This window comes from Solanum lycopersicum, chromosome 11 (assembly GCF_036512215.1).
Source record: "Solanum lycopersicum chromosome 11, SLM_r2.1".
Taxonomy (NCBI): Eukaryota; Viridiplantae; Streptophyta; class Magnoliopsida; order Solanales; family Solanaceae; genus Solanum; species Solanum lycopersicum.
Window position 1 is genome coordinate 60,114,401 of NC_090810.1, and position 26,039 is coordinate 60,140,439.

At 32.7% G+C, this 26,039-nt stretch overlaps 3 protein-coding genes and 1 long non-coding RNA gene across 7 annotated transcripts; 3 read left to right on the forward strand and 1 right to left on the reverse strand.

Annotated features, from left to right (window-relative positions):
* The first annotated feature begins 2,059 nt into the window (after positions 1 to 2,059).
* LOC101245535 (pectinesterase 31) lies at positions 2,060 to 7,874 on the forward strand. The gene is made up of 6 exons (XM_004253289.5): positions 2,060 to 2,531; positions 3,474 to 3,578; positions 3,666 to 3,743; positions 4,168 to 4,355; positions 6,880 to 7,053; positions 7,290 to 7,874. The coding sequence occupies exons 1-6, from the start codon at positions 2,286 to 2,288 to the stop codon at positions 7,450 to 7,452; spliced, it is 954 nt and encodes a 317-aa protein (XP_004253337.2). The 5' UTR covers positions 2,060 to 2,285; the 3' UTR covers positions 7,453 to 7,874.
* Positions 7,773 to 8,924, reverse strand: LOC104644780 (uncharacterized). The gene is made up of 2 exons (XM_010315148.4): positions 8,284 to 8,924; positions 7,773 to 8,207 (listed from the first exon to the last, which is right to left on the reverse strand). The coding sequence occupies exons 1-2, from the start codon at positions 8,679 to 8,681 to the stop codon at positions 7,949 to 7,951; spliced, it is 657 nt and encodes a 218-aa protein (XP_010313450.2). The 5' UTR covers positions 8,682 to 8,924; the 3' UTR covers positions 7,773 to 7,948.
* A 303-nt stretch (positions 8,925 to 9,227) lies between these two features.
* Positions 9,228 to 11,197, forward strand: LOC101252145 (uncharacterized). 3 transcript variants are annotated; one of them, XR_011212256.1, is made up of 4 exons: positions 9,229 to 9,367; positions 10,274 to 10,341; positions 10,496 to 10,626; positions 10,702 to 11,197. It is a non-coding gene; the product is annotated as an uncharacterized lncRNA (long non-coding RNA). The 3 variants fall into 3 exon arrangements; XR_011212255.1 differs by having other exon boundaries at positions 9,305 to 9,444; XR_011212254.1 differs by lacking the exon at positions 10,274 to 10,341 and having other exon boundaries at positions 9,228 to 9,367.
* Positions 11,198 to 23,363: 12,166 nt separating this feature from the next.
* On the forward strand, positions 23,364 to 25,806 carry LOC101259525 (F-box protein At1g52495-like). 2 transcript variants are annotated; one of them, XM_069291446.1, is made up of 2 exons: positions 23,364 to 23,467; positions 24,439 to 25,806. In XM_069291446.1, exon 2 carries the CDS (start codon positions 24,559 to 24,561, stop codon positions 25,660 to 25,662), a length of 1,104 nt encoding a protein of 367 aa, XP_069147547.1. In that variant the 5' UTR covers positions 23,364 to 23,467; positions 24,439 to 24,558; the 3' UTR covers positions 25,663 to 25,806. The 2 variants fall into 2 exon arrangements, with proteins under 2 accessions (XP_069147547.1, XP_004253483.2); XM_004253435.2 differs by having other exon boundaries at positions 23,391 to 23,467; positions 24,431 to 25,806.
* The last annotated feature ends 233 nt before the right edge of the window (positions 25,807 to 26,039 follow it).

Here is a 26,039-nt window from a genome sequence, read left to right on the forward strand (position 1 = left end):
AGCAATTAGCCGTCGACTCTTGAGATTCATATTGATAAATAGATCTGTGTGTTTTGTTATACTTATTAAGTTCAGATAAAATTTGTACATATTATATTCTTTTAAGCCTTACTGAATGAAATTTATACTTGAGTTGTATATTATTGTTGTTTTATCATATCTTTGTTTGGATGGTTGTTTAACGATTTAATTAGTGTAATTCTGTCGTTATCTTAATATATTTTCTTCTTCTTTTTTGTCTTAGTAATAATTTTCAATTTTTTTCATTCCTTTTTATATTAAATTTATCCTGTATTTTTCTTTTTGTTAGATTCATTGTCCAACTTTGATATGTGACTTTATATAACGAAGAAGACTATAATAGAAAGATGGTACAATGCGTAAAACTTCTATAAATTAATATAAGTGGGGCAGTGAAATTTTATTATTTATAGAGATATTATTTAATAGATAAATTAATATTTATTAATTAAAAGAATGATTTGAAATTTAATGAAGGTTAATTTGGTTTATGTCAAAATCTTTGTACATTACCAATTTATATATCATATTTATTGATTTGCCATAAAAAAATTATTATACTTAAATTACAATGAATATATCAAAAATATTGTACCTTACTAATTTTGTATCATATTTATTGATTTCACATAAAAAAATTATTACACAAAAGTACAATAAACACATCAAAGTCAATGTATTTTACTAATTTATGTATCATATTTATTGATTTCACATAAATATTAAATTTTATTGTACATAAAATATAATGTATGTGTATGATTCCTTGTAATATAATGTTTTTTGTTAAATGATTCATTGAAAATAAATTCAAAAATTCAATTATTCATTATAATCATAATGAAGATGGATCTAAAAAAAATTCTTTATGGATTATTTATAAATATACAAAGTCACGTTGCTTCGAAATGTCAACATGAACAACTTGAATTGTCATTCTCGTGCAAACAAGAGAGCATGGATGACAAGTTTGCTTCTTGATGAATATATTTGTCGGTTTGATCGCAAAATGCATAGTAGATGAGTTTTACTTGTTGTAGATGATTATCTAACCCATAATAGAAATATTGAAGGACTATAGGATTTTGAATTATTTTTCTTGTCACCCAACATAACATTTAAATCCAACCTTGTAATGCTGAGATAATGAGAGCTTTCAAAATGAATTAACGTAACAATTTTATCATAGGATGTAAGCAGATGAAATAGAACAAACTAATCCATCAAATTAATGTATTGGATTCTATCAATTTTGCAATACCTGCTTTGACAATAAATGTTCAGTAGCGATCACAATCGCAAATTATTTTCGACACTGCAAAAAATCGTTTTGCAAAAGCAATCTCAACAAATTTTGAACGAATACACTTGAGATCATGATTAATGATTTCGGTTATCACAATAAATGAATATCGATAACCTGTTGGATTATTTGATTGAAAGCGACACATATTTAGAGATAGAGAGTATAGAAGAAATTGTGAATATCATCTGAAAAACAATGTCGATGATGAACTTGAAGATGAAACCATACATTTGAAATCAGTTATGCATAAGAAACACTTATTGTATCTATAACTTTTCATAATTTTCTAGTGCAATTCGAAAAACACAATACCATAACTCTTGAATGTAATAAGAAAAGTTAGAGATGAACTTCAACTGTATTTAAATTTTAAGAAAAAATAGAACACAATTCAATCATATTTCACTAATATATTTATGCAATTTTTTTCTCAAAATATATTATCTTATCGAAATTGATGATTTTTTTCATTGAGCCAAATCAAAATCGAAAAAAATAATATTATTTTAGAGAAATTTTCAATTTATCGAGTATTAATTTAGTGAACTTATTGACTATCTATTTGGAAATTAATCTAGAAATTGATTAGTAATATTATTATATTTTTAACGGAATGTAATTATACAATATTACAAATAACATTTTTGTCTTGTCCATTATTATTTTTAATTAAGTATGAACTTAAAAAGTGTAATTATATTATTTAATTCTCCAAACATGGTTAGAATTAATGGTGATAAAATTCCCCTCAAATATATTAATACAATTTCATTTTTCTAAAAGATAAATCACCTTGAAAATTGTGACACTATAAATACAGTATTCTCTTGTTTCCTTTTTTAAAATTATTCATCTCCGCCGTGACCCGATCGGAATTGCCACCATCACAGCCCTTACACCGCCGCAAGCGTAATATTCTCGCCGGCGGGGCGAATTTTTACCGGGAAGTCTACCGAAAATGTCATCGAGGGTGTCGGTAACAGTTTCACAAGACGGAACTGGTGATTACAGGACTGTGCAAGAAGCCATAGACGCCGTTCCACTATCAAATAAGTGTCGCACTGTGATTCGTGTAGCGCCTGGTGTTTATAAGCAGCCAATTTATGTCCCGAAGACGAAAAATTACATTACACTTGTTGGGCTTAGTCCTGAAGCTACTGTTCTCACCTGGAATAATACTGCCACTAAAATTGATCACCATCAGGTACATTTTTCTGCTTTTTTGCTTCTTTTTATGTTTTAAATTTTTAGAGAACGAAGATTTATGCTTAATTGTTTGGGTTTAACTCTCACCGTCATAAAAAAATGTTTTTTTTTTGTATGGCATTTTTGGTGGAGTATTATATACGTGATAGATGTAGTGACTAGTGAGTACATAATGAAACCAGCAGGGGTTGTAGCGGAGTATTGGAGCGGTAAGTACTCCTTCATTCATAACTAGAAATCTGTGGTTGGAGCCTCGGCTATGGAGTCACTTTGTTAGGGAGTGCTAAACTTCATGGCATGAATCCGGATCTATCCAGACACCAATTGATCGTACTGGACAGTGGGAAACAAAAAAGTAGTAGAGGTATCAATTTTTAATAGCATACAGGGTCATGATGAAATGCATAAAGAAATTCATAAAAGTGTCGATCTTTAACTGTTTTAGCTTTTGGTTGAATAGAGCAATTTAACTCAGGGATATGTTAGAGAGATAGCTAGGTTAAATAAGTGTCTATCTTGGCGGCTGACGCCCAAGGGTGTGGTCTAGTGGTAAATAAAGTGGGTTGAACATCATGATGTCTCAGGCTCGAATTGACAAAATAGCTCGGTCCGGACATCACAGTTGTCAAAAAATTAAGAGAAGTGTCTATCTTTATAATTTGAGCTTTTAGATGAAATGATTTATTCCATCTGTGCATGTTATACACGTGATGGACGTGTTGAAGACATAAGTATGTATAAAGTTGTAGCTTTAAATGAAACAGAAGAATTGGCCGTTAAATAGTGATAGACGGTGTAAAACATAATTAAGTAGAAAGTTTAATTTTTAACGGTTTAAGATTTTAGATGAAACATTCAAACACTCTTCAACGTCATCTTTCCTCCATATGTGTATTATTGTGTAATTAGGTTCTTTGTGTTCATTTTATCTGATAATTAGGCAGCAAGGTTAATTGGTACTGGTACATTTGGGTGTGGGAGTACAATAGTGGAAGGAGAGGATTTTATTGCTGAGAACATCACCTTTGAAAACTCTGCTCCTGAGGTACTGTATATTTTCTTTTCCTCTTTGCCCTTCCAAATGGTGCATGTAAATTCATCTTGCTCCTTTCTTTTTGGTTTTCTGCAACAGGGATCAGGACAGGCAGTGGCAATCAGAGTTACAGCTGATCGTTGTGCATTTTATAATTGCAGATTTCTTGGTTGGCAGGTGCAATACTAAATATTTTATGTCTGTCAAATTTTACAGTTTACCTGAACTTTCGAACTTCATGCCTATAGTAGAAGCAGTATATACCTTGTGGCGAAACGAACTTGTTAGTCGGTTCCTAGTTCAGTAAGTGCAAGGACTCCATGTCAAAGAAGAAACTTTGTAGCTTATATATGTGCTCTGGTTTCCCCCCAAGAGTGATTTCATATGTTTTTGGATCATTTCTGGATTCCGTTCAATTTTCTTTCCATGCTCTAAAAAGTACAAATGCCTTTATTAATTCCCCAATTTTTGTCTCCCTTCTAGATGTGTATAGCACATTTGAATATTGTTGCTTAACATACTCTCTCTTTTTGTTGTGTCTATGATTGTCTACCTAGAGGGTTTTAACTGGTCTTTTAAAGAAAGTAACTTAATTTTCCAGGATACGTTGTATTTGCACTACGGGAAGCAATATTTGAAAGATTGCTATATCGAAGGAAGTGTAGATTTTATTTTTGGTAATAGTACTGCTCTCTTAGAGCATTGTCACATACACTGCAAATCGGCAGGATTCATTACTGCACAAAGCAGGAAATCTTCTCAAGAGACAACTGGTTATGTGTTTCTGAGGTTTGTAAGTAGTTGAATTTGGTTATCATTCAAAGCTCCAATTATTTAGAAAATAAACCACTTAATTTTTGTGATCAGACTGGTTCTTATGTTTGTCACCCAATATTTTCTTTGCCCTTTGGGTAAATTTGTGCAGATTCGAAGTTACTATTATACTGATAGGCTATAAGAAATTTCTTGGCGTCTTGGTCTAATTTGTGCAGATCCGAGGCTTTCATTAAATTGGATAGGCTATAATAAATTTTTTGACATCTAAAAATATCGGCTCTGTTAAGAAACTTTAATTGCTTGACATTAATCTAGTTCTGGCCGATTGAATTACCTAATTCATGGGATATTGGTTTTAATTCCTATTTCATGGTTATATTGCCCTTTCTCTGATCTGATGGTCGTACTATCTCCGCCTAAACTTCCCATGTGCAAGATGACACACTCAAATCGAAACATGGTCTAAATTTTTAATTTATACTTGGTATGTTGTTGTTGTTTGTATCTGTCTAAACCCTTGAGAAAAAGAAAGTTATGCATGAACTTTCTGTAAAAGATATGCTTGTTTGATTTCTTGTTGGTTTCATTACATTATTTCACATTGATCTTCCATTTGATTTCATATGTATAAAGCGCACCTTGTTTCAGATTTTTCTATGCTAGTTGCCTAGTAATGGTACTTAGTTTAGTTTGTCTATGAACATTCCTGTTACATCAATTTAGTTGATAATGGGAAGAGATGCACAAAGTAACTGGTTGAACGCATAAATCCTGGGATACCTCATTTGGAAGCCTCAACAGATTATTTAAAAGGTTGAATAAGTTCTTCTCGAAAGTCGAAACCAACTTACATTTGAAATAATAAGAAACATATACTTCTAAGATGTATAGCTTTTTTTTTTAAAATAGGTATTAAATACTGTTTTCGAAATCAAGTTGCATATCCAAACAGGACGATGCAACCATAAACATGCATATGTATAGGTGTCTGTGTGTGCGCGCGCGCTCACATGTGTGTTGTAACATTGACACTATGATTGAATCTAAAGAAGTGCTCTTAATCATATGTTGGTGAACATTGAAATTGTTAGTGTCTTTTATTCCCTTTTCACCTCAGAAATGATTCTTGCACCCCCAATCTTGGGAATGCAATACCTAGTTCCGCTATCTGAGGATAATGTATAGCATCTCATGCGGTGCTTCAGCTTTTCATTTCCTTGACTGTGTAAAGGGGCTGATTTTTTTTTTTCAACAAAGGGACTGGAGTTGACTTCTCTAAGAAGGAGATAAATCTATTTCATATATATCTCGAAGTGCTTTAGTTAGCTGATCTAGTAGATTGGTTTTAGCTTATAAGCATTTGCAAGATGAGTATTAGTTTCAGAAACTATGCTTGGTTCTCTAACTAATCTATAACAGGTGCAGAACAATATATTTTTTTGTATATTGTCTTTCTTTTCAAAACAAGTTGAGTAATTAACTTTGATTTGAAGTAAGAAGCTACTCATACACAAGTCCAGAACTACTTAGTAACCTTAGTTAGGTACTGTCACTCGGTACAACGTTTCCCCAAGAAAAAGGTATAACTACAACTCCCTCTATCCAGTTTATATGGCAGCATTTCTTTTTAAATTTGATCCAGAAAGAATGACAGCTTTTTAAATTTGAGAACTATTTAACGTGAACTTTTCATTTTATCCTCAGGGACGAAGCTTTTATAGCTAGAACATTTTAGGTGTGGAATGAAAGTTTAGGTGTTGCAAACATAACTTCTTTTTTTGGATAAAGAATGTAGCAAGCATAACTTCTGAAAATCATACTTCGATATTATAGATGGGAGTTTTCTGTGATGTTTCCTGGAAACTTGAAGGGTTGACACATTTTTCTGTCTCATCTGTCGAGGAAAACTCTGTTCTTGAGTAGGGTGAAAGAGCTTCGTGTCTTGATGATTTTTGACCTGGACTGCTCTTCTGTTCTGTGTTCTCAGTCAAAATATGTCTTAGAACTGTAGTAACTTGCTGCTTAAGAGAGGTTTACCCTTTTCCACCATGCCTCAATTAGATAAATTGTAGCTTTAGGTATGGCCGTATGGGGTGTTATAGAAAATATAATTTGATTTTATTACTCTTGCTTGTGTCAAGGCATCATTACGATCTCTGTCCATTGTTCATTCAATGTAAATTATTCTTGAAATTCTCCCATTAAAAAGCTCTTTTTAGGTTATGATGACGCCACATCCTCAATCTTGTTGAAGTTTCACTTAGTGAGTGATCAGTTTAAATTAAACTCATCTTTCAATCAGCTTTATTGTGAAAGATAAATAGAAACTTTTAATATAGAGCGTCATCTTGGTTGATAAGCCTAATATTGAGCTTACCTCAGCTGCAGAATATTGAGGTTGTACTTGTACCTCACACTGGTGTCTGGTTCACTAAAGAATTCAATGTGTAGATTAATATTTAGAGACTTTTTCTCTTCAATTTCCATTTTTCATGTTGAATTTTGTCATTCTTTTGAAACATTTTTTCCTATGCAGATGTGTGATCACTGGTAGCGGAGCGACCTCATATACACATCTTGGACGCCCATGGGGGCCTTTTGGGAGGGTGGTTTTTGCCTATTGTTATATGGATCACTGTATTAAGCATGTCGGTTGGAACAACTGGGGTAAAACAGAAAATGAGAGAACTGCTTGCTTCTATGAGTACCGGTTAGTCATCTGAAATCGTTAATTTACAACAAGATTCTAATGATCATACTAACTTCTATTTCGTAGAACATTTTACTCATATACTGCATACTTTAGATTAAGGTAGGAATTCTGATCCGTCTTAAATCCTCTCTAGGGACAAATCTCGATAAGAAGTGTGTGAGTTGATTTATGAAAGAAGCCAACATTAAGATACCATCTCGGAGGCAGTTATCTTATTGTTGAAACTATTGCAGGTGTTATGGACCGGGTAGTTGCCCGTCAAAACGTGTCACCTGGGCCAGAGAATTGATGGATGAAGAAGCAGAACAATTTGTCATGCATGGCTTCATTGATCCTGATCAACAAAGCCCTTGGCTGTGTCAGAGGATGGCGCTGCGCATACCATATTCAGCTTAAAGCCCAGTGTCTCGCCACTACCTCGTTAGATATCCTTTTGCAGATCAATACTTTAAAGTTTCCGCTTTAATCTTGATATTCCACGCGATATAAATAAAAACTTTAGTGGCTATGTTGCTTTTGTTATTGTACCAAGTTAACTAAAGCTTCTGGGAGAGTATCTTCTACTACTATGAAGATCATTTTCGACTTCACCGTTAGGAGTTCCTCCATATAGAAGCTATGGTGGTCGAGATGGTAAATGTTTACACACACTTGATGTTTACACCAAACTACGTTAATTTTACCATAGCTAAATGATAAGTTGAGATGAGGATGTGTTGATCAACTATGGATTAGTGGTAACGTTGTGTGACGTGTTATGTATTTATCAACTATGGATTAGTGGTAAAATTCAGATATACATGGACTTCACAAGAAAAGTTCTGAGACTTCTCCAGGCATTTTTTTTTCTTTTAGAAAAGAATGGATAAATCTCTTTCTGCATTATGTTGATCTACAAATTTTGTCCGCGAATTCCAAGTCCCATAGCAAGCATTTCCTCCTCATCCGATCTGGCTCTGCTCGTAGAAGAAGTATCATCATTCGGTCTTTGACCTCTAGAAAAACCAGGTCGTCTCCTTGCATTCACGTTCCGATTTAATCTAACACCCATTCCCGTTAATTCTTCTTCGTGGACCCCTGCACCACCCCCAGCTGCCGTTCTTTCTTCAGTTCCTCCACCCGCAACTGCAGTTCCACTGCCTCCCAGGGCTCTGAAGATAAAAAACATTTCAAGATTTGATAGAATTGTACTATAATTTGTAAGATCTTCCAGTTCAAATGACTTACCGAAGGAGGTACATATTTACTTCTGTCAAGTGACGAATCATGAAGTCTTTATTCTGCTCAATTGTACGCTTCAATTGTTTATTTTTTCTCTTCAAGCTTTTATAGCTTTTTTTACTTTGAGCGTGTCTTCGTTCTGCTCTTGCAATTCGTAGAAGTCTCGCATATTCTCTTTCAGCTTCTGCTTTTTCTTTGAATTCAGTATAAACTTGTCTCAATTCACGAACATCAAAAGAACGGTTGAGTTCCTCAAACTCAGATTTCTTCTCCGGTGGAGTAAAATCACAGCCCAAGCATCTGTTTCTTGTCCCTTTCCTTGCCTGACATGCCCCACAAATAATTTCGACTGCATTCTCTCTCAAAGAGTTGAGATTCTCTGGATTTGCAGAAGCCCTCTCCATGGCTACGATCGATGATTCTTGACTATTCTTTGTTTTAAATGAAGTAAAATGATGAGAATGGTTAAAGCTGATAACTCATTTATAGTTTATAGATAACGGTTGTTCGTTTTAAGTTTGTAGCTAACTGTAAAAATAAGTTACAAAATTAAATTTAAGTATAGATTGAAAAAAAAATATAAAATTATTTTTTCTTATGAAAAATAAAATAGAATAATATGTTTGAGCCTAAAGGTAATGCGATATATATAATAATTTTTTTTTATAAAAAAAATGATAAAAAAAACCCAATAATTACAGAAATACCCTTCACTCTCTCCGCCGATTTTCTCTCTTCTCGCCAAACTCCGGTGAGACAACCAAATCCACTGGCTTCCTCTATTCCCCAGCCGAGACCACCAACGAATCCCCATCATCTTTACCCTGAACGGAAAACCCTAGCCGCCGTCCTCGCTCCTCCTTTCCTTTATCTCCTCGTCTACCTCCAAACAGAACCACCGTGAAACCACCAAAGACAACGAAACGCGGCCTTCTTTCTTGCTTTTCTCCGTTGACAGCCACTATTGAAACCCCCAACATATGATTTCGTTTCTTCGTCTTCACTATATCGTCAACGAACAAGACCCCTCCACTATTGCGTCGTCCTCAACAACGAACCAGGCAAACCAGCCGTAGGGAACTCCGATACAGTGGGTTTTCTACTCGATTGTATTTCAATACTCTTTTGTTAGCTCTCTAGATTCAGAATCGAAATAGCCATTTTAAGGTTAAAAAAATCACTTCTCTTACTTTTTTGTATTTACTCATCTCATAGATCGAAAAGTTCTGTACAAATTCTTGATTGTATTCACTAGGTTAGTTTATTTATTTGCTGTTTGTATAGATGCATGGAGGTAGAATTAGGTTAATTTGATTCTTCTTTTGTGGTTGAAAAGTTTGAAATTATCAAATTTGCTAAATAATGAACTGCATTAGTCCTACCCTTTTCGTGTATTTTGTGGTAGAATTAGGCTTACTTTATGGTACTTTTCATGGCTTAGTTGTCTATGCTGGTATTTGCCAAATAAGGAACTGGATTAGCTTACTCCGAGTATTTCGGTTTAAGGCCTGGACTATGGTCTGAAATCTGCAACTTTTGTTGATGGAGTAAAATAAGTAGTACTATAGTTTAACATCCAGAGAATTCAATTGATTCGGTCGTCTTATAGCCGAACTAGTACATATACCCTTCTTTGAGACTTGTGCACATTAGCTGTTCAACTGGCGAAGTCTAGACATGGAGTCCCTATTCTTCTCTGTTGTGGTAGACTGGTAGTAATTCTAAATCTCATTTCTTTAATTTGGCAGAAAAAATGTTATTTAGTTCCAGTCTTATTAGAGAAGTTCTTTCCCTGAGGGCACCGGATATCTCCAATATAGTAATCAAAGTGACACATTAGGTCGACCAGAGAAAATTTAGTGGCCAGATATAAACCTATCTATTCTCATTCTAACTCCGAGACTCATTTCATTTTAATTTTGTGACTACACTATATCGAGACTTAGCTGCCCTACTGCTAAATATTTGAACCTTTTTTCTACTAAACTGGATGCAGGAAATTCCACGAGTCAATAGCATCTATATCCTGAAATGATAATTGCAGCGAGTCAGCATCAAATCTTGGTCTGTTAACGCACTTAGATATCCACTCTTTTTTTTTGTGATGTGTTGGCGATTTTCTATGTGATGTTCAACACTAAAGAGTTCAAAAATTTGATTGTTGCTTTTCTTAGCTTCTTCAAGCTGAACAAGAATTGTTTTACACCTTCACGGGCAGGTTCAGCTAAAGGCAAAACAGAAGATGTTGAAGCTTTCAAAAGAGACCTCCAGAATAAGCTAACTCAGATAGTTTCTCAGATCACTAAAGAAGAAGAGGAATACCGAGTTGAACAGAATATTCATCGGCAGGCAAGTCATTGTGTTTTTGTTAGACCAGTCTATTCTCATACCTTTGTCGTGTTGATGTTGTCTGGTGTTTTTCAGGTTGAAGAAGAATTGATTATTTTGGAAAGTAAAGCATCACCGGTAGAGGGAATCACAAAAGAAAATATGGAAACAAGAGTTAGCCAGATATCCTTGAATTTGTGTTTTTTGCTCTTCTGCTACTTAGGAAATTTGTTGCTATCTGAACCAAAATTCCTGCCATAGTAGAGAATGCTAAGCATTTCCAGAAGGTAAAAAGAACTTCTATCCAAGTACCTTTACACACGAAGTTGCAAAATCCTAAACTGCTTCAGCTTGTATATTCATAGGGATATTCATGTCTGGGGCTTATCTAATTGTTTGACAATGGACATGAACCTCCTATTGTGGAGGTTGAGAATTAGAGTGGAGGGTCAATAGGTAGTTGGGCGTATTGCTTTTCTTTTCTCTCTGTTGTTCCTTTAGCCTCTGCTATCTTATTATCTTCTTGTTGTTTCTGCTTGTTGCTACTTTCTCTTTTTTATCATTTTTAGTATCGATGGTCTATTGGAAATAACTTCTCTACCTTCCCAAGGTAGGATTATAGTCTGTGTGCACTCTACCTTCCCAACGCAGGTGTAGAGCTAACTTTTATAGTTCATTTGCATCCTTTGGCACTCTTCCTCTGTCCATTCTGTTTTTTTTTTTATTAAGACAACTAGCAATTGATCTTGAAGCATCCCAACAATATTAACTCTTTTGCTATCAACAATATCAGTACAACAACATTAACTCTTTTGGTCGTTTTGGGGTGTTGTATGTCTATTTTTTTTTTCTTTCTTGTGTTCTTTGGCTCTTTTTTGTTTAGTTTATTCTCTTGGGTCTACTCTGTTATTTTGCACCTTCACATAATCTTGTTTTGTCTACTTATGTTTTGTGAATAATTCCGTGTAGGTGTACTATGTTGCTCATAAAAAAAATTCTTGTGTTTATCTCGATGATATATTAACAAATAATAATTAGTAATTAATTTACTTTTTAAGTGAGCTATCAATTTTGATTTGCAAGTTACAATCACTTTAATAGAATAAAAAAAATTCGATCATTACTTATTCTATCTATTTTGTCAATATATGTTATTTCTTAATTTCTATTACTCTTCAAATCTCAGATCATATCAGTAAATACAAATGTGTTTGAGCACTCAAAAAAGTACTATTCAATTGTATTTTGTTTAATATAATTTGACAAAATGAGATTTGAAAAGTAATTACTCAAAATAATATCGTTTTTGTTATGAAAAATTGTATAGGTTTAGAAAAACTTTGATGAAATATGCTTTCTTCTATCTCCTTTTATGAATCTTCCTTTCAGGGTTAAAAGATTTTTTCAAGTTCCTTACTTTAACTTCTTTAAGCAAATAATATGTTGCCTTTTCAAAACTCTTCAAGAGTTTCAATTATAGTTATCAACTTGCATAACAATACTTGTATATGCTCTATGCATTTTGAATCCATTTAATCCTTATGAGGATGATAAACAAGTTTTTCAAAACCTTGTATATGCTAGATTTCGAACCCATTGGATATTTTCATATTAGTTTTGTCAAGTGACAACATTCAATATTAGATGTATGACATCTTCTAATGCCTAAATTGCAAGTCAATTAAGCTTTATGCTTATCAAGATGCACCATTCCACTTTTCACTTGATAATTATTTCTGCACCAACATGCTTTAATAGTCATAGAATTTATATCATAATAAATTTTTTCAATATTGCGTGCTATTGTATCAAAGATACCGTCAACGATATATCATTTTGCATTGATTCACAATACGACATAACTTCTCATGAGGTTTCATAAAGTGTTATGTCGTAGGCTCCCCAAGAGCACATTATCTTCTTATTATGATCATTTTAATTCTTTGATCCTCTTCCTTTTTCAAAGATTATTTTATTTAGAATTGATTAGTCTATCATGCTTCATGCATGTCGTAGACTCTATTTTAAGGGACATTCAATAGGAGTATTTACAACTTTTGTGTTGCTACTAATCTCCCCCTTATGTTAGACAAACTAACATATATCTCAATTTTTGCAGAATCTATCCTTGTGCATCAATGTATATTCATTGATTATATACCACATATTAACATAATCAGATAAAAATTATTTGGTCCTCGACCATAAATCAATTGAAAGAAAATTTGATCATAATTTATCGGTCTGATGCGTACAATTACTTTTGTATGCAATATCGTATTTCATATCGACATATGAAGCTTTATTTTCGTAAACAGTAATTTTACTATTTGAGACATTTAGTGTCACATCATCTTGAGTATTTATCAATATTATCAAGATAAATTGTCTTGATTACATATTCTGAAATTGTGCTCTTAACTCAATTATTTTTGCACAAATAATTTTGTGAATGTCAAACTACATGTTGACAACAAATGCACATGTGATTATCTTATAAATATATCTTTTTATCATGTCACATGATAGGTGAACGGGCTCATATTCACCTTTTATACTTTTCAGAATTTAGAGATTTAATCTCAACATTAGTTGATCCAATCAATTTGTCATGAGAACAAACAACAAAAGAATTCTTGAAGAATCTTCTAGTTTTTTAATGTATGTCCATTACTCAGTATGCACATCTTTGGGATGACCAAATTATTCATGCCAACTAATAAAATTATTAGTACTTGTAAACTCCAAGTTTACTAGGCCATGTGCCTTTTGCTTTATTAAATTTCTGATTTACTATTATATGACTAAATTTCAATTTTATTACTCCTAAAGTAATTATCAGATTTATTTCTTCTCAATTACGTTATCCTTTAGGTGAGTCGTGATCCCATCATTGAATGAACTAATCTGAAGAAAATTGTGCATGTCACATATTATTTGTGCCAACATTTTTGCAAACATCAAGTTGCGAGATAATAATAGACATACATGAGACCATACAAAAGAAACATTTGTTAGGACCGTTAAATATCTAAACGATTCACTTGGTGGATGACTAGGTCCACAAATATCTGTATACGTTCCTATAACGCAAAAAATTCAAGCTCAACTTTCGTTTATGGTGGTCTCACAATTAGCTTGCCTTGCTAACAAGTAGTATAAGAAATTTCACCATTTAAAAGAATTTTTAGTTTCTTCCATTAAAGTCCATTTTAATTTTCCATAATTCGTCTAAACATTATAGACTAACGATGTCCCAGACAATCGTGTCAAACTAAGAAAGTATTGGAATTAGTAAACTTCTTATTTATCATAGAACTAGTGAATTTGACCGCGCTACGCGCGGGTTTAATATTCTGGTAAAATTTTACTTTATTTAGCAAAATTACCCAATTCCGGGTCGCGACTGGCACCCACATTTACCCTCCTATGTTAGCGAACCAACCAAATCTAAACCTTATCATTTCAACATATATCAACAGAAAGTAATGCGGAAGACTTAAACTCATAAGTAAAATCAATAATCAACTTCTATAACTCAAAACTTATCATTCCCCAAAATCTGGAAGTCATCATCACAAGAACATCTACTTCAAATTACTAAATCTAAGAGTATTCTAAAAGCTAAAAATACATAAGAAGCTAGTCCATGCCGGAAGTTCAAGGCATCAAGACTTGAAGAAGAGATCCAGTCCAAGCTAGAAGCGTTAGCTCACCCTGAAGATCCGGTGTGACGAAGACTGGCTAGAATTACTGTTGAGTTGAAGACGACGGCACGTTTGCTGCACTCAACAAATAAACAAGAAGAAAACATAAAAGTAGGGGTCAGTACAAAGCACGGGTACTGAGTAGATATCATCGGCCAACTCAAAATAGAAAACAGTATATACCAAGTAATATCATAAAATCAACTATGATACTCAACATGTAGCAACAGCAAGTACTATATCATTAACAATTACCGTCAAGTTCACACATGAGGACTCAAGCCTCAATACCATACTCATTTGGGAATTAGATTCAATAGATTGAGTATATTAACATCTTTCAAGATTCATTATCTTTATTTCTCTTGTGTCGGTACGTGACACTCCGCTCCCTCATATTCATTAATCCTCTTGTGTCGGTACGTGACACTCCGATCCCCTATTACTAGGTGTCGGAACGTGACATTCCGATCCCCTAAATCTACGTGTCGGTTCGTGACACCAATTTCCTAAATCTACGTGTCGGTTCGTGACACCCGATCCCCTAAATCTACGTGTCGGTTCGTGACACCCGATCCCCTAAATCTACGTGTTGGTTCGTGACACCCGATCCCCTAAATCTACGTGTCGGTTCGTGACACCCGATCCCCTAAATCTACGTGTCGGTTCGTGACACCCGATCCCCTAATTCTACGTGTCGGTTCGTGACACCCGATCCCCTAATCTCATTCTATCAATTCATCAGCCTTCTCCCTTACCAAGGCATCATCAATCTCATTACTTTAGTTCATCAAGCCTTATCCCTTACCAAGGCATCATCATTAAAAAGAGATTAGGTTTTTATCAAGATTTGGGATTCAATAACTTCATCATGCTTAATATAATCACAATTATATAATCACGTTCATGCATGCATACAATTAAGCACATAGCAGGGTTTACAATACTATCAATACATATCATTCACTATTAAGAGTTTACTACGAATAACATGAAAACCATAACCTACCTCCACCGAAGATTCGTGATCAAGCAAGCAATTTCCCAAGATTTGTGTTTTTTCCTCTCGTTCGATCCTCTCTCTCGTTCAACTTTCTCTCTCTTTCTCTTGTTCTTTCTATTTTCTTTATTCAAACCCTTTTTCTTTTATCCTAATTAGTATATAATTAAGAATAAAAGATAGCGATAATAACCCACTAATTAACTTAAGGTTACCTCTTTTAACCCCCAAGTAATTAGATTTATTAACATTAACCCACTAACTTTATAATTAAGGCAAGAATAGTCAAAAACGTCCCTTAAAACGTATCAAGAAATCCGACCCAAACTGGGATTGCGCAGTCTGTGACGGCTCGTCGCGCCTGCGACGGTCCGTCCTGCTGCCCGTCACAGAGTTCAGAGACTCAATTTCTCTGAAGGGTCTGTGACGGTCCGTCACACCTGTGACGGTCCGTCCTGCCATTCCGTCACGAAGTTCAGAGAGTCGATTTTCAGTACCCAATTTCAGATTTTCTAAGTGTTTTGAAACGAGACCCTGCGACGGTCCGTCGTGCCCATGACGGTCCGTCGTGGGGTCCGTCGCTTCTGCCAGTTTTTCCAGAATTGAAGTATGCTGCTCAAAACGACTAAACAGGTCGTTACATTTTATCTCTACAAATTTACAAACCATTATTTTCTTTAATTTCCACCTTTACATAAACTTGGTAACTTTTCTTTTATCTTTTAAATATTTGACGATATTGTTATATCTCATGCACTTGTTATTTGAATTATAACTATAAAATTTTCCGAGTATATACATATTCACATACATAACTTTTCTTATTTTTATTTTTTGTAATTTTTTCTATTTTAGAAGGTCATGAATATTTCATCCCGCAAACATAGAAAAGGTGAATGTCAAATATTAAAAAATATATAATCTTTGTAAGTTTTTGTGATAGAAACAAAAAGAATAAAATGGACATTTTATTTTTAGTTGTATTAAATTTAAATTTATTTAATTTTATATAGTTGCTTGTTTAATTATTATTTTTCTCTATAATTATAACAACCTAGTATCCATTTATTGCTTCAATGCACAAATAATTACATGTAAATAAGAAACTTTTACAAATATTTTCGTAAGCAATTTCAAAATAGAATTCTTAGTCGTCCACCACGATATTGCTCCATCTCTCATATTATTTTTTCATTATAGTGTTTTATAAAAAATAAAATACAAAAAGAGATGAGCATGAGTGTATTTACTGATTTGCAAAAAGAAAATCACACTTGAATGAAGCTTATCTTGCTTAGTTGATAAATCTCTCTTTCTAAATATGTTATCGCCGATAAAATTACATTTTCATATAATTTGTAGTGAAAAGAGTAAATTGACCATTGGAAGAAAATTTTAATTTACAATGAACCAGTTAGATGAGTAATAATTCTAATCAATAACGAAAAGTCAGTAACTTCGTATTCTTAGTAACATCATATATCTATGTGATCTACAATAAGAAATTTAAACGACAATCATATTTTCTTTATTCACGGAAAACTAATTATTACGTAATTACAATTTATAAACCTTATATACAATTAATAATGATAAGTCACTATATAACTTCTAGAAATATTTGTGTTGAAAAGTTAAAGTATTAATTTTTTTGGTAAAATTTGGACACCAACCAAAAGAATGGTAAAACAATTGCTTACACATCATATTTCAACTCCTCTCATAAATCAATAAAGAGATAATATCTATATAACTTGCAAACAATTAACGTCTAATTAGAGTATTATCTTCATAAGATATATAAATTAAATTTATTGAGGTAAATAAAAAGAAAGACAAAAATTAAGATATCGTAATACTAAATTGAGAGAGAATGAAGGAAGAGATATAAAATGAACAAATAGGGGTAAAAATAAAATATCGCAGAAAGAAAAATAGAGAAATTGTGTTAAAATTTTGAAGTAGTTCATTTGATAGTAAAATTCTGAAACGTTGCATTATCTTTTTCATCAAAGAGTTGCAATTAAGTGGATGCATTTCTTTTTTCATTATTATTGAAATTTTGTATCCATAACCATTTTTTCATTATATATATATATATATATATATATATATATATATATATATATATAAACCCACCTTAATATTATACCATACAGATTTAGATTTAGGGAGAGACATATTGAATAGAATTAGAACTTAACTTCCTAAAACAAAAATAAAATCTTTTAAAAAATTAAATAACATTGATAATAATAAAATAATAATAATAAAAACTATTGGCTTATATCAAAAAGCTTCATGGTAATATCCTTAACATATATACATACGTTAAAAATTTAATCAAGAATAGATAAAATAAACTCTTAGCTTACCTCTTTTGCTCTTCATAAAAAAGCTTTATAACAATTATCCTGTTTAAAAGGATGCTAACATATATACATCAAAAATAAAGATCATGGATGGATAAAACAATAGGAAGAAGATGAAAGAGAGAGAGAAAAAACTACATGAAACCCTCCAAAAAGGTATAAGAAGATGTGAAAAAATAATGGGATAATGCCCAAGTACCCCCTCAACCTATGCCCGAAATCTCAGAGACACACTTATACCATACTGAGGTCCTATTACCGTCCTGAACTTATTTTATTAATAACTTTTTACCCCTTTTTAGTTTACGTGGCACTATCTTGTGGGTCCAACGATGGTTGACTTTCTTTTCGAACTAGTGCCACGTAGGCTAAAAAGGGGTAGAAAATTATATATAAAATAAGTTCAGGGGGTAATAGGACCTTAGTATATTATAAGTGTGTCTCTGAGATTTCGGGCATAGGTTGAGGGGGTGCTTAGGTATTTTCCTAAAAATAATTACATGAAACTCCAAGGAAAATGTCTAAGAAGGTATGAATAAATAGGGAAATGAAAAGGAAAGTGGATAATTGTTTTTAAAGGTTATTGAACAAAAAATGAGAGAAAAAAAAAATTCTAAAAATTAAAATAAAATAGTATGCTGATCAATGAAGCATGCCACATCAACGTGATTTTATTCAGCTTTATATTATATATAGATTTGACTCAATTGCATTACTTCTTGTTCAATACAAGCCCGAAGTTAAAACATTAAACTTTTCTATAATACATGTCTTCTTGTAGACATTCTTGGTTATACCACATCATTGACCAAGGTCGCAATCTTTCTCATGCCTAGCATGGTGGCTTACACCTCATTCCCTTTAGAGATTGGATCCATATTTTAGCATTTAGCAGAAGTTCTCATTCTTCATGAATGGAACACAAAGAAGTGAGCTTATCAAATTATGATAGCTAGTACCTTATTCCATATTTTTGTGAATTATTCAATCACTTGTCTTCTTTCAGACATATTATGCACTAATACAACATTCACTTTTGTAATGGAGTAAATTCAGTAAATTTCATGACTCTTCATCTAAAACACATTAGTTTTTCTTTAGTCATTATTATATCATCAATATGGTGTATTAAGACTCAAATACAATGTCTTATCCATATAAAAGTGTCTTAGATCATAAATCGACGGGTCTTGAACCCAATATCTTATCATCATAGTATATCAGGAGTTTAACCCAATGTCTTACCCTCTTTGTGCGATTAGAGAAAAATCGATCGTCTTATTCTTTTGGTGCGATAAAACTTAAATCTATCGTCTTACCCACAATGAGGCTCAACCTCAAGCCTTCAAAATAATTTAATTTTATCACTTTTGATGATCATTAATATGATTGTATATTATAATTACACATAAAACTGAGAATAATGATTTCTTACAATCAACACTAGCAGTTAATAGATATAGTTTAATAGATCACGTACCTCATGTTGAGATTGAAAACATATCTTTCACTAAATTGTGCTTATTTAATTACTAAAATAAATTAAGAAATTCTCTTTCCAGTCGGTTAAAATTAAACGTATAGAAAGTCGACAAGTCTCTTTAAATACTTACTTTAGATGGTATCTCCAAATCTGTTACATAAATAATTATAATGTAAAGATAAATCATACCTTGAAGATATAAGAACCTTATTGCATAACTTATGCAAGATCTCTTTTGCACTTTTTTCCGTTTTTTTCCATAATTCTTAAAGAATAGAATAATCGTGCTGATAACGTGTTATGAAATTATATAAGTTTAGAAGAAGAAGAAAGTAGGGAGAAGAGAAAAGACTTCTTATTTTCTCTTGAAGTATATTCAGGATTCATCGATTTTTCACAAATCTTATTTACAAGGAAGGAAAACCCTTTATTTATAGGAAAACCTTACTTGGTCCCCAAGTAGGATTCATAACCATTTCCTACAAAAACTCCACATAATTAGAGATTCACTATAATACAAATTGTTTATAACAGTTTTTTTTATTCTTTTTTACTCGATTTTTATATTTTCCTCTTTTTAATAATTATTGACATTATTTTATTTTTTAAAACTCCTCCCTCTTCCTTTTCTTACTTTAGATTTTTTTAATGGGAAATAAATATTGTATTTCTTTTCTTATTATATTATTGCCATTTATTTTATTTTCTCAAATGCCTTTCTTCATGTATTCATATTCTTCGTTGATGATATTATTATTATTAATAGAAACCATTTTTATATCCATTCAAATACAATAACAAAATGAACCCTAATTCAAGTGCCGTCATTATTTTTATAATTTCTTAAAATGAAATGACTCTTCATTACTAACTTCATTCAACCAAAAATAATAAATATTTTGTTGCATTATATATTACATTTGAGACATCAACCGTTTTTCTTCTTCATTATTTAAAGTATTTTAGATATTTAATTTTTATTCATGTTCATTATTTCTTTTCACTTGATATTTTTAATTTTTATTCATGTTCATTACATTTGAGACATCAACCGAATTTTTTGGTATTTCAGTTTCGGTTTTTGATTCGGTACTCGGTATATGTTTTTGTATTTTTCGGTATTCCGATTCGGTTTTCGGTATGTAATTTTGTGATTCGATATTTTGATTTACCGAAATAAATTATATTATAATATATATTTATATTTATATTAATTATTAATATTAAATAATAAGTATTATAATTTAAAATAAAAAGTAAAAAGTAAAAGATGTTATGAACCTATATAAATTTAGAAGAAGAAAGTAGAGAGAAGAGAAAAGATCTCTTATTCACAGTATATTCAAATCTTATTTACAATGAAGGAAAACCTTACTTGGTCCCAAGTAGGATTCCTAACCATATCCTACTAGGACTCCACATAATTAGACATTCACTGTAACACAAATTGTTTATAACAAAAGACACTTTTTGATGTAACTATTTTTAGCCCATTAAGCTGAAAAATCAATCCAAAAAATTTGTAAAATTTTTAAAAGCCCAACTAAGCAGGCCCATTAAAATAACCGAAATAACAAAATCGAACCGAGATAATAAAAATCGAATCGAAATAATAAAAATCGAACCAAATTATTTCGATTCGATATTATATACACATTGTACAAGAATCGAAAACCGAAAAAAAACCCAAAACCGAACCGAATTACCGAATGCCCACCCCTACTCACGTGTTGTTTGAGAACTTGTATATAGATATATATAAAGGGAAAGTTTGATTATTTATATAACGAATTATTCGAAAATTATCGAGGTTAATTAAATATGAGCATTCCTATAAGAATGTGGAAAGGAAATATTTTATTTTAAAAAACTGTTGAAAGAAATCCTTTTACAATTACAAAAACCAAAAAAATAAAAATAGTCCAATCCTAGTAGGAAATAAATTTTGTTTCAACTAGGAGATTGTAATACAGTAGTTATAAATAAAATCACTTGACGTATTTTTTTTTTAAATTATAAGTTTTTTTTGTTCCATCTTAATTTGCTCTTTGTTTCTTGGCATACCTAATCTTGTTCATGGAGGAAATACTTGTGAACATTTTGAGCAGGCTACCTGTGAAGTCAGTTATTCGTTTCAATTGCGTATCAAAATTTTGGAATACATTAATCTCTCAGCCACACTTTAAGAAGAATCATCTTAATCATGCCAAAAATCAAGCCAGGTCGCAAAAGTTACTTTGTTTCTACTGGCCTAAGGATAATAATAATAATCGTATTCACTTCTATTCGTATTCTTTATCGTTGGCTGAACCTGTTAAAGATATCGTCGTAGTTGATTGCCCTTCAAATTCGAATCCATCATATGGTGTTCAGATCTATTGTAGCTGTGATGGCTTGTTTCTTATCGGAATTTGGACTGAACGTCATGTTCCTCAACCTTCATTATTATTGATATGGAATCCGTCTACAAGAGAATCTATAGTACTTACCCATTCAAAATTCAACGGATCTGATGAATTTCGATGTACTTATGGATTGGGTTATGACTCGATTAGTGATGACTATAAAGTCTTTAGGTTTGTCATGACCAAAAATGGCCAAAACAAAAACGAAATTTTCTCACTGAAAAACAGTTCATGGAAAATTATCGAAGAGAACTCTTCATTAGATAGAATGGATTGTTCTATGTATTATGGTGGTGAATTTTTGCCATTTGTTAATGGTGCATTTCATTGGCTTGGTATCTCATCAAAGTCGAGTGTAGTTTCGTTTAATATTTGTGTATACAGACATACCATTGCCAGAGATCGTGTGTTATCTCATTATATTTAGGTACGGGTCCGAGCTCATTGAAATTGAAGTTGATGTGGGCGTATCAATGGTGAATGGAATGCTTGGTCTTTATTATAAAGACGAAAGTTTTTTTAATTTATGGGTAATGCAAGACAAGCCTGGCGATACTTCTTGGATGAAATTGTTCACTATACCAAGCTACGGAATTGATAGAGTCATACCAACATATACGTTTTCAGATCATCAAATGTTACTCTGTCTTCAATTAGATTCAACAAGGTTAAGATTCGAATATAGGATCATATCTGTTGGATCATTTGGATTAAGCAATCAAATATGGCCCGTAGATGGTAATGCAAACGGTGGTATTGCTTATACGGAAAGTCTCATCTTTCCGAAACTAGGTCAATAAACTGGTTATCTGAATATTATTGCTTTCATTACATAGTAGTATATATATTGTTATTTTCAATATTATTCATAATGAATGTTGAAGAAAATGTTCTCTTATTACATTGAAGAAAGTATTTTTCTTTCTTTCTAATTGAAGATATGTATGCATGCTATGTTTGTTTAAAACAAGTATCAAAGTCGGAAAAGTAATAACATACGCGGTGTAATTTCACAAGAAAGATTTTGAGGATGGTGGTGTGTACTATACGTAGTCTTACCCCTACCTTTATGAAAGTAGAGAGACTCTTTCCAATAGACTCTTAGTTCAAGTAAACATATAAAAAGATCAAGATGACAATTGACATGTAAAGAAAAAAGAAAAATGTATAAGTACCTCCGACCTATGCTCAAAATGTCAATATGTCATAAATACACTTTTACTATATTAAGGTCCTATTACCCCTTTAAACATTTTCTAAATAATTTTCTACCCTATTTTCGACCTACGTGACACGAGCTTGAAAAAAATATCAATACATGCTAGGCCCAGAAAATAGTGTCACGTAAGCTGAAAAATGGTAGAAAATTATTTATAAAATACGTTAAGGGGTTAATAAGACCTTAATATAGTATAAATGTGTCTCTGAGATTTCGGGCATAGATTAGGGCTACTTGTGCATTTTCACTAAAGAAAATACAAAAGCAAGAAGTCATGGTGAAAACAACTAATTAATAGGAGATCAGGTAGCAGCAACAACAACAATATAATATGTGAATTGAAGCAAACTAAACAACAAATATGATAATAAATTAACTAGACAACGTTCGACTATCTACTAATTAAATTCTACCCTAATCCAGTGAGATCTAAGTAGAGAAAATTAAGCTAGACTCTCTCTTATTTTGTTTTTTTATTCGATTGACTAGTTCATTTCAATTTATTTTAATTAAACCCCAATTAAAATAGAAAAAATCAAATGAAAAGAACTAGTCAATTGGAAAAAAAAAACAAAATTTTGAGAGATTCTAGCTTTATTTTCTCTATTAAAAGTAAGATCTCATTCACTTGTTTCTTTACCGCAACATGGTTGGAGGTCGATGATAAGGATAGAAGGTAATTAGTAGGTAGTCGAATGTTGTCTAGTTCACTTATCAATATTCGTTGTTTTCTTTGCTTCAATTCACATTATTTTGTTGTTGTCATCCTCTCGTTATTTTATACCGCTCTTTAACTTTGATACATGTTTTAATTATACCATATCTTCAATTAGAATTTTTATTTTTGTAAGAATCATTCTATACCAAATTAATCGGATGGGCTGTTGGTTATTATGTTCTTTGTTTCTGGTAGATCCTCAACTCAAAAGAAACGTAAAAGGCACGATGACAAGGATCATATATGTCTCTTTATTATAAAAAAAAACAAGTAATATTTGCGTAATAGAGAGATTAATTCTGGGTAGTTCAGGTGCGGTTGTTGATCTTGCCACCAACAAACCTTTGACTTTGGCCGTGAAAAACTCTGAATAGCCACATAGTAGTTTCAAGTAGGAGTAAAAGTCACTTACCGACTCTTAGAAAGAAGACTATTTTTCTTTACTTAGGTAGTTCTCCTGATCGTAAGACCCTTTATGATTATAAGGTTAATCGAAGGCTGGGGAAAGTTTATTGACAAGATGGAACCATTTCTCACCCATCTTTGAATAGGAGAGAGGGCTTTTCTCTTATCCCTCAAATTATAGGCATTGAAGTCAGAGGCGGAGCTAGGTGGGGGTTCATGGGTTCGGACGAACCCACTAGCTTTTTCATAGACCAAACAAATATATGTATATTAACATGTGAACCCTCAATCAAAACTGATTTAGAACCCCTAAAGTCCTAACATTGGCTCGGCCTGTGATTGAAGTGATCGAGAGAAAGTAAGAATACTATTGCACTCGCCCCCACTTGACCTTCATTCCCATCCTGCAGCCCTAGTGATAGCGCGCGGCTTTAATGTGAACGTACCCTCTAACTCAAAAGAAATGTAACATGTTCAAAATTCATTGTATGTAGGCTAACTATTATGATTTCAAAGAAATGCAGGTCGCAAAGACGAGGAAAAAGCAATATGTCAACAACATTTCGATACCTAAAGAAGTTGTTGTTGAGATATTACGAAGAGTACCTTGCGAAGAGTTGTTTGAAACTATAAAGAAAGTATGTATGCAGTGGTGTTCGATTATCTATAGTGGAAGTTTTGCCTACTCACACGTTGAGTGCAGAATATTAAAATCATCATCATTTTTCTCACAATATGAAGCAGTTGTTTTTTATCAGATTGATAATACACGCTCCATTTCAGTTTCTGCGTTGGAATGGCAGAGTAGGCCTTTCCCAAACTATCCTAATGAAGATTTAGAGACTAAATACATGTTTACAATAGACGATGTATTGCAATTCCAAGTACCACGAATGATAACAGTGAATTCTGTGAATGGTTTTGTTTGTTTTTGGAGTCGCAATGCTCGTGTCCATGTCTTGAATCCTCTGACTGAAGAGCATTTCACTACTCCACCATATACGTATGAAATTCGTTCTGTTACACCCCCCTGTCTTGCTGCAATTGGGTTCGGGTTTTGCCAGCTTTCCTATGAATACAAGGTGGTTGTTCTTCAAGAAGATGGCGAAGGATTTGAGATTAAACCATTAGTTTTTACTGTTGGAACTGACCGTTCGTGGAGGTCTCTGAAAGCAATACCTGATATAAAATTTGGTACGAGATTTGAGAAGGGTGTATATGTGAACGGGGTATTGTATTGGTACATGGATAGTTGTACTCGGCCACGTTGTGGGAGTAATGAGATCATTACATCCCTCATATGTTTCAATGTATCTAAAGAAGAAGTTGTTACGACTATGGTTCCAGCTGAACTTGATATCAGAGAAGGATATGAATCTAGGATAGCACAAAAGGGAGGGAACCTTTGTTTGGTAAGCTTAAGTTATGGTCCTATTTGCTCCCTCTTGATCAAGGTATATATCGCGGACACTAGTACTGATTTGAGTAGCTTCAGTTCTTGGAAGAATGAGTTCAATGTGACTGCTCCTAATATGGCTTACAATATAAGCATAAAAAATGCGTGGTCCGTCTCCATAGTTACTGATGACATGTTGGTGATTCGAAGAATGTTCACGGTGGATCATCTAATCTTTATTGATGTACCAACTGGAATGATGTTGAGTAGCTATTGTCTGTATACCTCTGTAGGTTTTATCCCTTATGTACCAAGTTTGGTGTCTCTTTCCCATCGCCCCCGCCACTTTTGAACCCTTCTGTTACGTCCTAGACTCTTTAAATTTTTTATCCCTTATGTACCAAGTTTGGTGTCTCTTTCCCATCGCCCCCCGCCACTTTTGAACTCAAAGATATTAATAAAGACTGTATTGACAAGTAAAAAACACTTAAACTAAGAGTGATGTTTTACCTTCAACAAGCAAACAAGATTTTGCTTGCTCCAATTTACTGATCATTTCGAAAAGGTCAGATTGACCGGTACTTCTTTCTTTTAATTTATTTAGTATTTCATCTATTTGAAACTTCAATTGGTCCATAGAGAATCTAGAAAAGGAAAAAAAAAGATGGAAGGATACAAACTAGTCAATCTTTGGCCATTCTAAAATTAAAAAAGTATGTTCATGTTGGT

What these genes read in the sequence shown, in the direction of transcription:
- LOC101245535 (XM_004253289.5), top strand. Translation starts at nt 2,286, where the DNA reads ATGTCATCGAGGGTGTCGGTAACAGTTTCACAAGACGGAACTGGTGAT. An exon ending in GCAGATTTCTTGGTTGGCAG is followed by an intron (nt 3,744 to 4,167) that starts GTGCAATACTAA and finishes TTAATTTTCCAG; the next exon opens with GATACGTTGTATTTGCACTA. An exon ending in ACTGGTTATGTGTTTCTGAG is followed by an intron (nt 4,356 to 6,879) that starts GTTTGTAAGTAG and finishes TTTCCTATGCAG; the next exon opens with ATGTGTGATCACTGGTAGCG.
- LOC104644780 (XM_010315148.4), bottom strand. Translation starts at nt 8,681, where the DNA reads ATGGAGAGGGCTTCTGCAAATCCAGAGAATCTCAACTCTTTGAGAGAG. An exon ending in GTAAATATGTACCTCCTTCG is followed by an intron (nt 8,208 to 8,283) that starts GTAAGTCATTTG and finishes TTTTATCTTCAG; the next exon opens with AGCCCTGGGAGGCAGTGGAA.